Source organism: Neovison vison, chromosome 12 (genome assembly GCF_020171115.1).
Source record: "Neovison vison isolate M4711 chromosome 12, ASM_NN_V1, whole genome shotgun sequence".
Lineage (NCBI taxonomy): Eukaryota > Metazoa > Chordata > Mammalia > Carnivora > Mustelidae > Neogale > Neogale vison.
Window position 1 is genome coordinate 77,276,278 of NC_058102.1, and position 15,035 is coordinate 77,291,312.

Consider the following 15,035-nt stretch of genomic DNA (forward strand, 5'->3'; position numbering starts at 1 on the left):
TTTAAAACCCAATTTGTGTGTGTGTGTGTGTGTGTGTGTGTCTCCTTTTTAGGTGAAATCTTCCTAAATCTACCACTGTCTGTAATCATATCAGTATTTTATGTTTTTAAGACTCAGTACAAGAATATACATTTTTTTCAAGGAAAGGGCTTTCTTCAGTCATCTTTTTGTTTTTCTAAATCCCCTGGTATGTTGAACTAAAATAGCTATTCGATTAATATATTTTGAATTGAATCATGATGTGCTATTCATAGTTGTCTGGCAACTTTTAAGGTATAATTTAACAGACATAATTTTGCTTGAAAATAATACTACAAGGTTTTTTTTTGAACTTTGTAGATTCTAAAAAAACAAAGTGGAACCATTTTGATTATCCTTAAAGGTGTCAGCCTTAATCTTCTGAGGGTGGATTCTAGTTCTAAAAATAAGCACAAGACATTCAGAACCAAATCTGTTAATTAATAAAATAATGCTCTCTCAGTTCAAAAGCAAATTTTGAATATAATATTTCTTTTCTTCTGTTGTTCTTAGGTTGACCCTGAAATAATACTGACAGTCAGTAATCTTTAGATATTTGAAATGATGTATTTAAATGATAGATGATGTTTTTTATAATAATGCTTAGATGTATTAAACAAGTACCCTTGAAAATAATTTTATAAGTTTAGGATTATATTTCTTGTATGGAAATACATATCAAATGATTCATTTAAAAACATACCAGTATATAAATACATTTCTTTATTATTAATCATCTACTTTATTCTATGCTACCATACTATATTACCATACCACACCATGCTATCCTGTACTGTACCATACTATATCTTACCATTCTGTATATCAATGAGTAATTATAGTATCAGTACCCCAGTAGTTTTGAGGTTGATTATGATTCTGGTTTGAACATTGTAGGCTGAGGTAGGTGCTTATAATATCTAAATTCATTTATTAACTAGATCATATTCAGATATTCTTAATTGTAACAAAGGTATATATTATAGCAAAGTTATATAATTCAGTATCCAATTAGGTTCACATATGGCATATGGTGTTATTTCTCTTAAGTTTCTTTCAATCTAGTACTTTTCAACTTCTCTTTTTTGTAACAATAAGTTACTGGAGTAATGGACTCTGTGGCTTTAGTAAAATAACAATAAATGTACAGTTATTTTAATAAAATATGATTTCACTGTTTTTTATTGAATTTTATTAGTTCTAGAGGAAATAATGTAAAATTATTTTTAATATTTTTAATTTTTATTAATATATAATGTATTATTAGCCCCAGGGGTACAGGTCTGTGAATTGTCAGGTCTATACACTTTACAACCCTCACCATAGCACATGCAATGTAAAATTATTTAAGAAGGAACTTGTACAAATTGGGAAGTGTATAGAGGAAGGTAATTGTGAGTATAAAACCACCTCCAGGAGAACAATTAGAGAAACTGAATTTATTTAATCTGGAGATGATTTAGGATGATATGAAAATTATAATATAGCCCATTCATTTGTAGTTAATAACAATAAAATTTAACAACTTGGAGGAATTAAAATGTGTCAGTCATTATTCAAAGTGCTCTATGTATATAAACTTTTAAAATTCTCACAGCAACCCATAAGGCAGAGACTGCTTTGTATGTGGGTGCCATTTTACACTTGATGAAACTGACGTATTGAGATGGAGAGATTTTAAGGTCACAACTAATATAACGGGGATTGAACCTATGCAGGCCGACTCCGAGTAGGCACTTTTAAATACTCGTTTTTGCAACAAGCATATATTGAACAGCTGTTACATCTAAAGCACTATGCTTGAAACTCTTGTTGATCTGGAGATGATTAGGCTCTGGATTGTGCCCTCAAAAAGTTTGCAGTACGTACAGTTTAAAGGACTATCACGTGGAAAGGAAATTACATTTGCTATGGACATTAGAAACTCAAGTGTTATAGCAGAGACCAGAGATGAAATTTATGGTAATGTTCATTTGGTCTTATTGTAAGAAGGATGTTTATTGAGACTCATTCCATGCGATGAAGTTTTTACTTACTACTCAGCATGCCTGCTCTTAGTGGTTATGTCTGCTTGGGAGATGTAATGGGCAGTTTCAGAAATTAACATGGACTCAGTTACTGAAAATGAGACACAGAGTTTAAGGGACTTGCCCAAGATCATACAGCTGTAGTGAATGTCTGAGCCTGAAGGATGTTTATTGAGACTCATTCCATGTGATGAAGTTTTTACTTACTACTCAGCATGCCTACTCTTAGTGGTTATGTCTGCTTGGGAGATATAATGGGCAGTTTCAGAAATTAACATGGACTCAGTTACTGAAAATGAGACACAGAGAGTTTAAGGGACTTGCCCAAGATCATACAGCTGTAGTGAATGTCTGAGCCTGTTTGAATACATTTTAAAATGAGGACTGAAAGCTCTAGGAGGGTGGAGATCCTTCCAGCCTTTGTTATTCATTGTGGAATTCCCAGCATGTAGCAACACCTCCAGCATGTAGGTAGCCTTCAAGTTTTTTTGTTAGGTAAATAGAAACCTATATATGGAGCCAGTTTATAGTTCGTGTTAGTACAAATTATTAAAATAGAAGATTATAAGAATTGTTTATTAATCACTATTTCTATAGTCAGGTTTTGGAGACATCATTCATTCATAATAATTGTATTATGTACTCTATTATATAACCAATATTTTTTGACTTACTGTCTTTTCAAGTTTTAGAGCTGTTTTGTTACCATGTAGCTTAATAAGGAATATGTTTCTTTTAAGTAACTTAATACTACTATATAGCCTTACAGCACTTTTAACAAAACTACGTGCTCCTTACCATCATAATGCTGAAACTAAAATCGTTTTTCTTTTTGCTGTTGGTCCAGCTGTTCTTTTATGTCTGCATTTCACATTTGACCTTTTTCTGTTGCAGTCCAAATAACTGAGCTTCTCTCAAGTGGTCCATTGTTGCATAAAAATCTTTCAACGTCCGATGAGTACAGCTTATTCATACAAAAAAGATATTGTTTGCAAAAAAGAAATTGAAAAATTTCTCCACATAGTAACTTCTTGCTAGTTATTTATTTGCTTAATTTTCTTTTTTATTTAATAAAAAAGATTTTTTTTATTGGCTTCGAGGTAACATTTAGTGATTCATCAGTTGCCAGTACAGTGCTCATCACATGAAGTGCCCTCCTTAAAGCCCATCACCCAGTTATCCCAAAATTCAGGAAACATCCACGTACACTGTATTTATTTTATATTCAATGATAAGTTGTTTTTATAAATTTCTTAAAGATAAGGGTTGTTTCTTTGATAAGGAACTATACATTAGAAAAAAGTACAACATGGGTATGTATTGTTAGGTTAATTATGATCATTTCTATGAAGTGACAGTCTGCTCAGCTTTAATCTTTATGAGAATTTATTTATTTATTTATTCATTTATTTATTTAGGGATGCCAGAAGAATCTGGAGAAGATACTGAATATCAACATAAGCTAAATATGATTAAAAGACAGTGTTTCAAGAATGATATTCATAAACTAGTCCTAGCAGCTTTGAACAAGGTATGTGCAATGTAGGTTTTCTGCCTTTGTACCAGTAACTAGAATATGAAATATGGGGATATGGAAGGGCTGTTTTCACTTAAGTTTTCCACCTTCTGTTTACTATGATAGGAGGAAGTTATGTGGGTGGAAACATAAGATGCCAGTAAGGATGTAGGGGGTGAAGAGACATTTCATTCCTTTAAGGGAAGTGTACTCTTGACTACAGAGTTGGACAGGTTCTTTAGATGGCTAGTAACATAGATCCACTCCAGTCTACTCAATCAGAAAAAGAACTAAAGAGCTAGATGTTCATCTAAGACTGATAGGAACTATGGCTGCTATTTTCTTTCTTTTGGCTGCTTATCTTTCTTTTCAGGCGTAGAAGGTTCAGTCCATGAAGACACACATGGAACAATGTTGAAGTCGTCTTTGACTACATGGGCTTACTTTCATTACCCTCTTCAGAGATAAACTCTGAAATGGTTCAGCGTGCATGGTTTCCTCCCATTTTTAGTCATTTACATATCTATATGTTTGCAATAATATAATGACTATAATCAACATTCATGCTAAGTGTAAAAAAAGAGGGGAATTAGATTTATATTGTGGAATGCAATAGGTGTTGATGGAATTAAGAAGGTTTGGAAGTTTATTGTGAGATGAATTGGTCTTTATGAAAGATGTAAGAGTAAAGATGTAAAGAATGATTAGAGTTAATGTTTTCATGGAAGGAAGAGAGGAATCAAAGTAGTTAATGGAAATGATTTCTTATGATTCATTGTACTTTGAAAAATGTCACAGTTAGAATAGCCTGCAGAAAGATCTCCTTTAAAAATTAAATTTAAACTGAATTTTATAATGTAATTGTCTATGATATATTTTAGTCATTTGTACTGAAATCTTAATATGATTTTTGAATATAACAATATAGTGGGTTGAATTCAATTCCAGAAATATTTGACGAAGATCAGTAGGTGGAAGGATCTGTGTTGGGCATTTGGAAGACAAAAGCGAGCATGTTTTGTACCCTTCTATCTGGGCCCTCATTCGGGGCAGGGGAAAATGGCTATGCATAAACCACTTATTCTGCATTGGGACTCATGAGCTATATTAGCTTTATGGACAGTATTCTAAGAATGTAGAGGAGGGAGCAGTTAATTTTATTCATGGTATGTGTTGGTGAGAAGCAAGAGGTACCAGAACAACCTTATAGATAACTGTGATCCTGGATAGCCCATCTTTTCTGAAGTTACTGAATAGGAGTGTCATAGGGTAGAAGGAGTCAGGAGTCAAGAGACCCAGCTCTACTTGTAAATACCATGATGCTGAGAAATCACTCAGCTCTCAGGTCTTGCTTTCCTTTTGCTAATTAGTCCCAGAAGTTGTTGAGAAATCTGCTGCCTCCTCCCTTTTTTCACCCCCCTCATTACAACTCAATAATGACACAACATCTCACTAAACAGTGACTTTCATTTGTCCTTCCTTCCTTTCTCTCCCTCCCTTCCTTCCTTTCTTCCTTCTTTCTATTCCTTTTTTATCTGTCTGAAAGAAAGAGAGAGCACATAAGTAGTGGGAGAAACAGGCTCCCCACTGAGCAGGAATCTGATGCGGGTCTCCAATGATCCCAGGATTCTGGGACCATGACCAGAGCTGAAGGCAGATGCTTAAACGACTGAGCCGTCCTGATAATAAACTTTTAACTTTGAACATCTGAGTTTAAGATGACTGGTGTCAAGCAAAGAGTAATGTGGGCTTAGCTAGAGCTTAAGAGAATTTAAAATTGGGTTTTGAGTTATCTGCTTAAGGGTTTCTGTGTCTCGATTTTTTTCACCAATAGCATAGGGCTAATAATAGTGTTTGTACATTATAGCATTGGGAGGATTAAATGAGTTCATATATATAAAAGGTTTAAAAGAATGTCTGGCACATAGCAAGTGCTACATGGATTTTGGCATTATTGTTATGGTTGTTACTATCGCTGTTACGGTGACATGAAATGTATTTGTGTATAAAGTCCCATCCATGGATAGAAGGGATTTAAAAAAAGAACTTTGGGGGCACCTGCGTAGATCAGTGGGTTAAAGCCTCTGCCTTCGGCTCAGGCCATGATCTCGGGGTCCTGGGATTGAGCCCCACATCTGGCTCTCTGCTCAGCAGGGAGCCTGCTTCCTCCTCTCTCTCTGCCTGCCTCTCCGCCTAGTTGTGATCTCTCTCTGTCAAATAAATTAATAACATCTTTAAAAAAAAAAGAACTTTGGACAAAGTTTAACACTGAAAGAAGAGATTGTAAAGAAGATGGTCCAATGAATGGTTTTAAAGTTTGAGAATAATTAGGGATGTGCCATTTCGTGGAAATCAAAGGAGGAAAAAACAGCAATTCAATTGTTAAAGGACTTTTTTCTTTGGTTGAGACAGAAGTCTGATTATATGAAATTAAGGGGTGATGAGAATATAAAGGGAGTGGGTATAGATGTTTCTGTTAATAAGTTTAGAAAAGGAGGAGAAGTGGCAGCTTGATGGAAGGGAAGGCCAATTAAGGGACACTCTCTCTCCCAGTTAGGAATTTTTCATCTTTGAGGAGGGTGTTTAGCCCAAGGCATGAACTGTGGCCATCACTTGGGGTATATTGCGAGGACAGTGAGTCCTCTCATCTCATCCCCATAACAACTCTGCTTTATTAGGAATGGTGGGAGGTGTGGAAGCTGAGACAGATATGAGCCATCCCTCCAGTTTCACTTTGAACCACTTTGAACTTCTTTGTATTTCTTGAATAATACCTTCTGAGGAAATGCCACTTCTGAGTAAATGTTATTTCATTCATTTTTAGTGGAACGAAAATGGAACTATTAGTTTTTTAAAGTGGAACTAAGAGGCAAAATTTAAACCTAAATTTAACTTGCTCCAAATTACTACCCAGGGAGGTGGTAAGATGACAATAACAACAGGAAAAAAAAAAAAGTCCAAAGGGAGGCGAGGATAGGAGAGTGTTGTTGAAATGATAGGATGTCCAAGCTGAGCAATTAGGGGGTGGAGGAGAAAGGCACAGAATGAGAACCCTATACAAAAAAACCTCCCACACCCTATACAAAAAAAAAAAAAAAGGGCTGAATGAGGACAGGTGAGAGGCATTGGAAGATAAGATTGGAAAAGAATGAAAGTCTGTTTGTTGACTTGGAAATGAAAGATTGGAGGATAGTTGGTTTTAGTTGAAGAAGCTACAACAGAACTTGAGGTTGACTTGAAGCTTAACTCTGTGGTGTCCCATGGTGGTGTCAGTCAGAGATTTGGAGTAGAGCTGCCGTGGAACTAGTGTCTGTGAAAGCAGAAGTCCTGTGAAGGATAACATTGCAATTTTTGAATGGAAAGCTGGGCATTTACAGCATGGCAAAAGTTTGTAAAGCATTGTGGAAAAGCAGAGCTGACCCGTCCCACGTAAGAGTTAGCTACATGTCACAGACGTCAAAAGAGGAAAGGGGTGATTGTGGTTGTCCATTGTGGGAAGGTGTATTGACTGTTTCTCCTCAAGTCAATGAGAAGGATAGTCTGGGAAAAAAAAAAAAAAAAAAGGAAGTATCCTCTATTAGAATACCTGTAAATAATGTCAAATCATCCAGAGGAGTTGATTTTAAGAAGTAGAAGAGATAGAAATGAACCTCTTGGACCCGCCTTTTTTTTGACTCCTGAACTTTTTTTTTTTTTTTTAAGATTTATTTATTTATTTATTTGAGAGAGAGAGACAGTGAGAGAGAGCATGAGCGAGGAGAAGGTCAGAGAGCGAAGCAGACTCCCCATGGAGCTGGGAGCCTGATGTGGGACTCGATCCCGGGACTCCAGGATCACGCCCTGAGCCGAAGGCAGTCGTCCAACCAACTGCGCCACCCAGGCGTCCCGACTCCTGAACTTTTAAGGGGAGACATTTATATTCATGTTCTAGACCTCATACAGGTTAGCTATGTGACTTGAGTTCTTGTTCCTGAATCTTTAAAATTTGGTGAACCTATTACATAGGCTGCTGAGGGGGAGTAAATGAGATTTGGCACATAAGACACTTAAAGAGCAAATTCTCAATTGCTGTTTTCTATGGTGAGAGTCAGCATTGTATTTTGCCGGTTAAGTACATAGGCGGTGGGATTGAACATCCCTAATTTGGTCTCATCTCAGCCATGTATAATCTGTGTGACTTTAGGGATACTCAAGCCCTTTAACCCTCAGTAAACTCAGCTTATAATGGGAAGGATATCGGTATGGATTTAAGATTCTTGTGAAAAGAAAATGCACGTAAAATACTTAGTACAGAACAGATTCTCAGTAATCATTAAAGTGGTAGCTCTTATCCTTAATAGTAACTAAAAAGTAGTTAGTAAGACAAGGCAAAAATCAAGGGAAATAGTCTTTATGTAGACTACCTAGTTTATATTTTATCAGCCTGTAGCTGACTTTAACTAAGGTAAGTATTAAGAACCCATTTTATTTTATTTTTTTAAAGATTTTATTTATTTATTTATTTATTAGAGAGAGAGAGAGAGAGAGAGCGAGCGCTCACAAGCAGGGATAGTGGGCAGGCAGAGGGAGAAGCAGGCTCCCACTGAGCAGGGAGCCAGATGTGGGGTTGGATCCCAGGACCCTGGGATCAAGACCCAAGCCGAAGGCAGAAGCTTAACGACTGAGTTGCGGAGGCGCCCCTTAAGAACTTATTTTAAATAGCAAATATTAATTGTCCTTTTGGTTTTAGTTCATTGGAAATCCTGGGATTCAGAAATGTGGGTTGAAAGTGATTTCTTCTATAGCACATTCTCCTGATGCGCTAGAAGTATTGTCCTTGGGAGGTGCTATTGATTCCGTGCTTCACACGCTGCAGATGTATCCCGATGACCAAGGTTGGTACAATTTGAACTCAGGATTTAAGACAGATTTTTATAGGCCTTGGCTGTTGGTTGGATGTCTTTAATTTTTTTTTTCAGTTTTGAGATTTAAGACAATTAATTTTATTTTTTCCCCTTTATTTATTTATTTATTTTTTAGAAATTCAATGTCTGGGATTAAGTCTGATAGGATGCTTGATTACAAAGAAGAATTTATGCATAGGAACTGAGCATCTGCTGGCAAAAATTCTGGTTTCCAGTTTACAACGATTTAAGGATATGGCCGAAGTACAGATTAAAGTATGTGCATTGTCTTGAAGGGAGTTTGGGATTTTACAGATATTTCTCTTTCAGAGCATTTTGAACAATTCCCATTTTGCATTAATGGAGATATTCTAGTTAATTAAAAACCATTTATCATTTTGTATTTTAATTATAGAAGGTGAAAAGAATTGGATTGAATCACTAAATATCTTGTGTTTCGTTATTAAATCTCTAAAATCAGTATGTTTATTTGCCATTTGTCTATTTCATGAAAGGGCAGAGACTGTCCTAAAGAAATTCCAGCCAACTGAGCTTTTTTTGCTTAGATTTTAGATAATAGAAGTCATAATTGTTTCAAATTTATCATTCTCAGTGTTTTGTTGTGGGCTACTTACCTCTAATAATTTTTCTCCTTGATTTTCTTTCTTGCAGTGAAATGTTTTAAACATTTTTCATCAAGCAGAATTTCACATGTAATACATAATAACTGTTCCTTATAAGGAATGAAAGATACTGATTTAGAGGAGATTAAAAAATAAATTGGCTCAGATCTTTTTTTCTATCATGTATTTATTTTTATTGAAGTATATTAACATATAAAATGCCATTAATTTCAGGATACGTTGTAGTGATTCAATATTTTTATATATTACAAAATGATCTCCGTGTTAAATATAGTTACCATACAAAGTTATTACAAAATTATTGACTATATTCCCTATGCTCTGCATAATATCCCCATGACTTGTTTATTTTATAACTGGAAGTTTGTACCTTCACTATTTTGCCTGCTCCTCAGCCCCTCCCCACTCTGCTAACCAACACTTTGTTTCTTGTATCTTTGCCTCTGTTTCTGTTTTGCATTTTTTTTTCGTTTGTTTTGTTTTTTAGGTTCTAAATATAAGTGAAATTATATGGTATTTTTCTTTTTCTGTTAGACTTGTTCCATTTAGCATAATATCCTCTAGGTCAATCTATGTTGTCGAAAATGGCAAGATTTCACTCCTTTTTAATGGTTGAGTAATATCCTGGTGTGTGTGTGTGTGTGTGTGTGTGTGTATGTATCACATCTTCTTTATCCATTCTTCTATCAATGGACACTTATGTGGTTTCCATATCTTGGCTATTGAAAATAATGCAGCAGGGAACATATAGGTGCATATATCTCTTTGAATTGGTGTTTTCATTTTCTTTGGGTAAATACCTTGAAGTGGAATTGCTGGATCATATGGTATTGTATCTTTAATTTTTTTGAGGAACCTCCATACTGTTTTCCAAAGTGGCTGCTCTAATTTCCATCCCCATCAACAGTGTACGAGGAGTCCCTTTTCTCCATGTCCTGACAACACTTCTTATTTGTTATCTTTTTTATAGTAGCCAGTCTGACGTGCATGAGGTGGTTTTTGTGGTTTTGATTTGCCTTTTACCTGTTTGCTGAGTGATGTTGAGCATCTTCTTATCTGTATATATGTCTTCTTTGGAAAATATCTATTCAAATCCTTTTTAAATTGGGTTGTTTGGTTTTTTGGCATTATGTTGTATAAATTCTTTATATATTTTGGACACGAACCCCTTATTGGATGTATTATTTACAGATACCTTCTCCCATTCATTTCATTAGATGACATTTTCATTATGCTGGTGGCTTCCTTAGCTGTGCAAAATCTTTTTAGTTTGATGTAGTCTCATTTGTTTATTTTAGCTTTTGTTGCCTTTCCCTGAGGAGTATAGTCCAAAAGAAATATTGCTGAGACAAATGCCAAAGACTTTACTGCCTGTGTTTTCTTTTAGGAGTTTTATGGTTTCAGCTTTTTCATTCAAGTCTTTAATCTATTTTGATTTAATTTTTGTATGTGGTGTAAGATAGTAGTCCAGTTTTATTGTTTTGCATGTAGCTGATCTAGTTTTCCCAATGCCGTTCATTGAAGAGACTATTTTTTCCCCATTGTACATTCTTGGCTTAATTGATCATATATGTATGGGTTTATTTCTGGGCTCTCTATTCCATATCATTGCCTTATGTGTCTGCTTTCATGCCAGTACCATACTGTTTTGATTACTGTAGCTTCGTAGTATATTTTAAAATCAGGAAGCATGATACCTCCAACTTAATTTTTCTCTCTGAAGAGTGCTTTGGCTATTTGGGGTCTTCTGTGGTTCTACAGAAGTTTTAGAGTTATTTAGAGTTATTTTAGAGTTATTTTGTTCTACTTCTGTGAAAAATGCTATTGATATTTTGATGGGGATTGCCTTAAAGCTGTAGGTTGCTTAGAGTAGTATGAATATTTTGATACTATTGATTGTTTCAACCCATGGGCATCATGTATTTTTCCATTTATTTGTGTTGTCTTTAATTTCTTTAACCAGTGTTTGATAGTTTTCAGTGTACAGGTTTTTCACCTCTTAGGTTAAATTTATCTTTAGGTATTTTATTCCTTTTGATACAATCATAAATGGGATTGATTTCTTAATTACTCTTCCTGATAGCTCATGATTTGTGTATAGTCATAAAACCAATTTCTATATAATAATTCTGTATCCTATAACTTTACTGAATTCATTTCATTTAATAGTTCAGATAGTTTTTGGTGGTGTCTTTAAGGTTTTCTACTTATAATTATATCTGCAAATAGTGACAGTTTAACTTCTTCCTTTTCGACTTCTTCCTTTTCATCCAAACTCGGATGCCTTTTATTTCTTTTTCTTGCCTAATTGCTGTGACTAGGACTTTTAAAAGTGGTGAAAATGGGCATCTTCTCCTGTCCTGATCTTAGAGGAAAAGCTTCTCGCTTTTCACCATTGAGTATGATGTTAGCTGTGGGTGGGTTATATAAGCCTTTTATGATGTTGAGGTAGGTTCCTTCCATATCCACTTTGCTGACTTTTTTTCCCCTAAAGTTAGCAAAACAAGTAGTGTCTTTAAGAGTTCCTGCTTTTTTTCTTTTTTTTTCCAATTTATTTATTTTCAGAAAAACAGCATTCATTATTTTTTCACCACACCCAGTGCTCCATGCAAGCTGTGCCCTCTATAATACCCACCACCTGGTACCCCAACCTCCCACCCCCCCGCCACTTCAAACTTTTGTTTTTTTTAGTAATGGAGTTTGCAGCTTTCATAAATCACACTCAACAAATATTTTCATAAATGGCAGAATTGACCAGGAATAAAAATATGTAGGCTGTGTCCTCCATATAGACATTATTAGTAAATGGGATAATGTATGTAAAGATTTTAATTATAAAGAGCTGAACACGCACATACTTATATTAAAAACAATAATGTTGTTTTATAAATCTGCTTTTTATAATGTGCCTCAGTCTAGGATGATTAAAGCCAAGCCAGAACTGATTAAAAGTAATCCTAGAGAAAGGAAATAAATTTGTACAGGTACAGAGCTCTCAGTTTACTCAGTATTAATTCATACAGGTGTAAATCTTAGGATCTCTATAGTAGAGATTGTGAACTATTGATCATGGGCTGAATTTCACCTGCCAAAATATTTTATTTGGCCAGTTCAGTGTTTGTAAGTTTTTTATTTTGAATTATGTGCCTTTGCACATTTGTATTACTTGCTTTGCTGGTGCATTCATTTGAATTTGCAGGGACCTCTAGTGGTAGGTGGACCTCATGCTCTCAGACGTGCATAAATTAAGACAACTTCTTTTATCTAAATGTTAGTAAATATTTGTAGAAATTCAGCATCTTAAAAGCTCAAGATAATAATTGCATTATTTAGACAATGTCATTAATATATTATATTGAGAAATAATAAAAATTTTGAAATTGCAATTTATCTTTTCGAGTTTACCCAAGTTAAATAATAGTAAACTCATAATTTCATTATTTCCTTAGAATATCTCATGAGTGGAGAGCCTAGACAACTCTTAGGAATATGTTTGAGGTCGTTCTAAAAAGTAATGATGTGACTGATTAGTTCTTTATAAATAATTTGTTATAAGGACTAAACTTCAGAATGCCTTTAGAGCTTTTCTCAAATATACTCAACATGAATGAAATCTAGGAGCACACATTTGTTTGCTTGGGGTTGAAATTTCAGAAGAAAGCACATCCACACACACAAACACACACATGCAGCACAGCACAGAAGAAAGGGGGAAATACTGGTCTATCTAGAGAAACTAATCTGTAATCATGTAATAAAAATACACTTTACTGCCATTTTCGGTGTATACCCTGCCGATTCAGCTATTCTAATATTAATTAATATCTGGCTTTCATCCTGTAAGTATGGCTTCGACAGGAATCTTTAAAAGCCAACTTTTAATGCATTAGGTATTTTTTCTGCTTTGCTAGGCAATGGTTTATTACCTGGCATTTTATTCTCTATGTGCCTGCTATATTTCTTAGCAATGAGAGAGCAAGGTGTGTTTATAGGATTGTTTCAAGGTTTACAGCTTTTAAGTACAAACCCAATAAATACATCTACTTAGTTAAGTATCATATGCAAACTGTTTTATATTATTTATTTATTCTTTTGGCCTAGAATTGCATATTATTTATTATTGCCTATTATTTTGGTCACACTTTCAGGGATTTCAGACAATCTTGGCAATACTGGAATTGTCAGTGTCTTTTTCCAACCTGCTGGTGCATCATTCCTTTGATTCTGTGATATTCCATCAGATGTCTTCTAGTATCATGGAACAAAAGGATCAACAGGTACAGTGTTTTACACCTATATGCTAACTGTTATGTATTTAGCTAACTCTAATCCTCATTTCCGTTCTTTTTAGTTTCTAAACCTTTGTTGCAAGTGCTTTGCAAAATTAGTTATGGATGACGAGTTAAAAAGTGTGCTGCTAGAGAGAGCATGTGATCAGAATAACAGTATCATGGTTGAATGCTTGCTTCTGTTGGGAGCGGACGCCAATGGAACAAAGGAGGCAACGTCTTTAATTTGTCAGGTAAATATTCAAGGCCTGACTTTTGTGTTTCCTGTTATTAGACTCTACCACTGTACGGTTCTTCCTTACATCCTATTATTCTTTACTACAGAATTTGCCAGTTAATTGCACAAATTGCTTGTGATTTGTGGTGGGAGTTTAGATTCACAGAATTTCAGAGGCAAGAGCGTCCTTGAGGTATATGCAGTCAAAACCTTCATTTTACTTGTTTGCCTACCTTGTTACATGGATAAATAACTTTCCAAATGTGTCTCTTACTATGTGTCTCTCTGCAAATTGTTCTCCGGGCACACTCCACACAGCATCTGGATTTGTTTTGATCATCTTTCAGCCATTTTCTCTCTGTTTTCAGTTTCTCTGCTAGAAAATTCTGTCCTCAGGGCTACTGCGTGTGGCCATGTAGGCTGTATACTGCACACCTTTGGGGATGCTGTTCCTATGGACATCCTCTGCCATTGGCCACCCCTGTGGTCATGTAGCACTGTGGTCCTGCCTTTCTTCCCTCTCTTCCCTCATGCACTGTGCAAACACATCTCTCTAATTGTTCTCCTTTTCCTTCAAAATCTAACCCAGATTCTCCTTCCCTAATAAAGCCTGCCCTGTACTGTTGGCCTCCATAAAAAATATTTACTTCTGTAAGTCTATGAAAATTTATAAAAGGTACACTTTATATTTTGAGTTATATGGAAGTAGAAATAGACAATGTTCATCTCTGTATCATCTAGAATAGCTAACTCATGGCTTTATATACAGTTCATATTTAGTCAGTGTTGAAGTGCATTATGTGTTATCTCAAGTTCTCCATTGTATAAATTTTAGTTTATAATAGCATTCAGGTAACACCATGTGTATTTTCTAGAAATGTAATCATTTTTCTAACAAATGAATTATGTAGGGATTGAATATACATTATTAAATGACCAACAGAATACTGTAATTTCCAATAATTTACTTTAAAGCTTTACTTTATTTAATTTTCCACTTGCCTATGGATTCAATTCATCAACTACACACTAAGTTAGTACTAATTAGCACTCTGCATAAAAAGAAACTGAACATGTAAGTTATTTTCATGCATAATTAATGTGTACATTAAGAACAAATAATCATATTACTTAAATTTATTCAAATTTCATTTGCAAAATTCACCTTAAAACTAGTTGCTTCTCTATTATTAAAGGTAATTAAATTATTTTCTTCAATAACATAATACACTTTTATTATGTATCTTTCATGTGATCTGCAGATCATTGCTTAATGTTACTGGGATATGGGGGATATGGCAAAGAACTGAAAATAAACTTCCCCTTCACATTTTTTGTTAGGAAAATAATACCTAAAAGCACTTGAGTGCAAAAATTTTATATTCCCACTGGAAATGCTTCAGACTCTTCTCTCAAGTTAGACAAATTTTTCTTTTTTTTT

The 15,035-nt window shown here is 34.7% G+C and overlaps 1 protein-coding gene across 2 annotated transcripts in view; it reads left to right on the top strand.

Annotated features, from left to right (window-relative positions):
• LRRK2 (leucine rich repeat kinase 2) overlaps nucleotides 1–15,035 on the top strand; it is a 139,016-nt gene that overhangs the window by 29,913 nt on the left and 94,068 nt on the right. For both annotated transcript variants that reach the window (XM_044229314.1, XM_044229315.1), the window contains exons 14-18: nucleotides 3,464–3,576; nucleotides 8,291–8,435; nucleotides 8,581–8,720; nucleotides 13,237–13,365; nucleotides 13,440–13,610. In XM_044229314.1, the coding sequence (XP_044085249.1) occupies nucleotides 3,464–3,576; nucleotides 8,291–8,435; nucleotides 8,581–8,720; nucleotides 13,237–13,365; nucleotides 13,440–13,610 (698 nt within the window). The remainder of the gene's footprint in view (nucleotides 1–3,463; nucleotides 3,577–8,290; nucleotides 8,436–8,580; nucleotides 8,721–13,236; nucleotides 13,366–13,439; nucleotides 13,611–15,035) is intronic.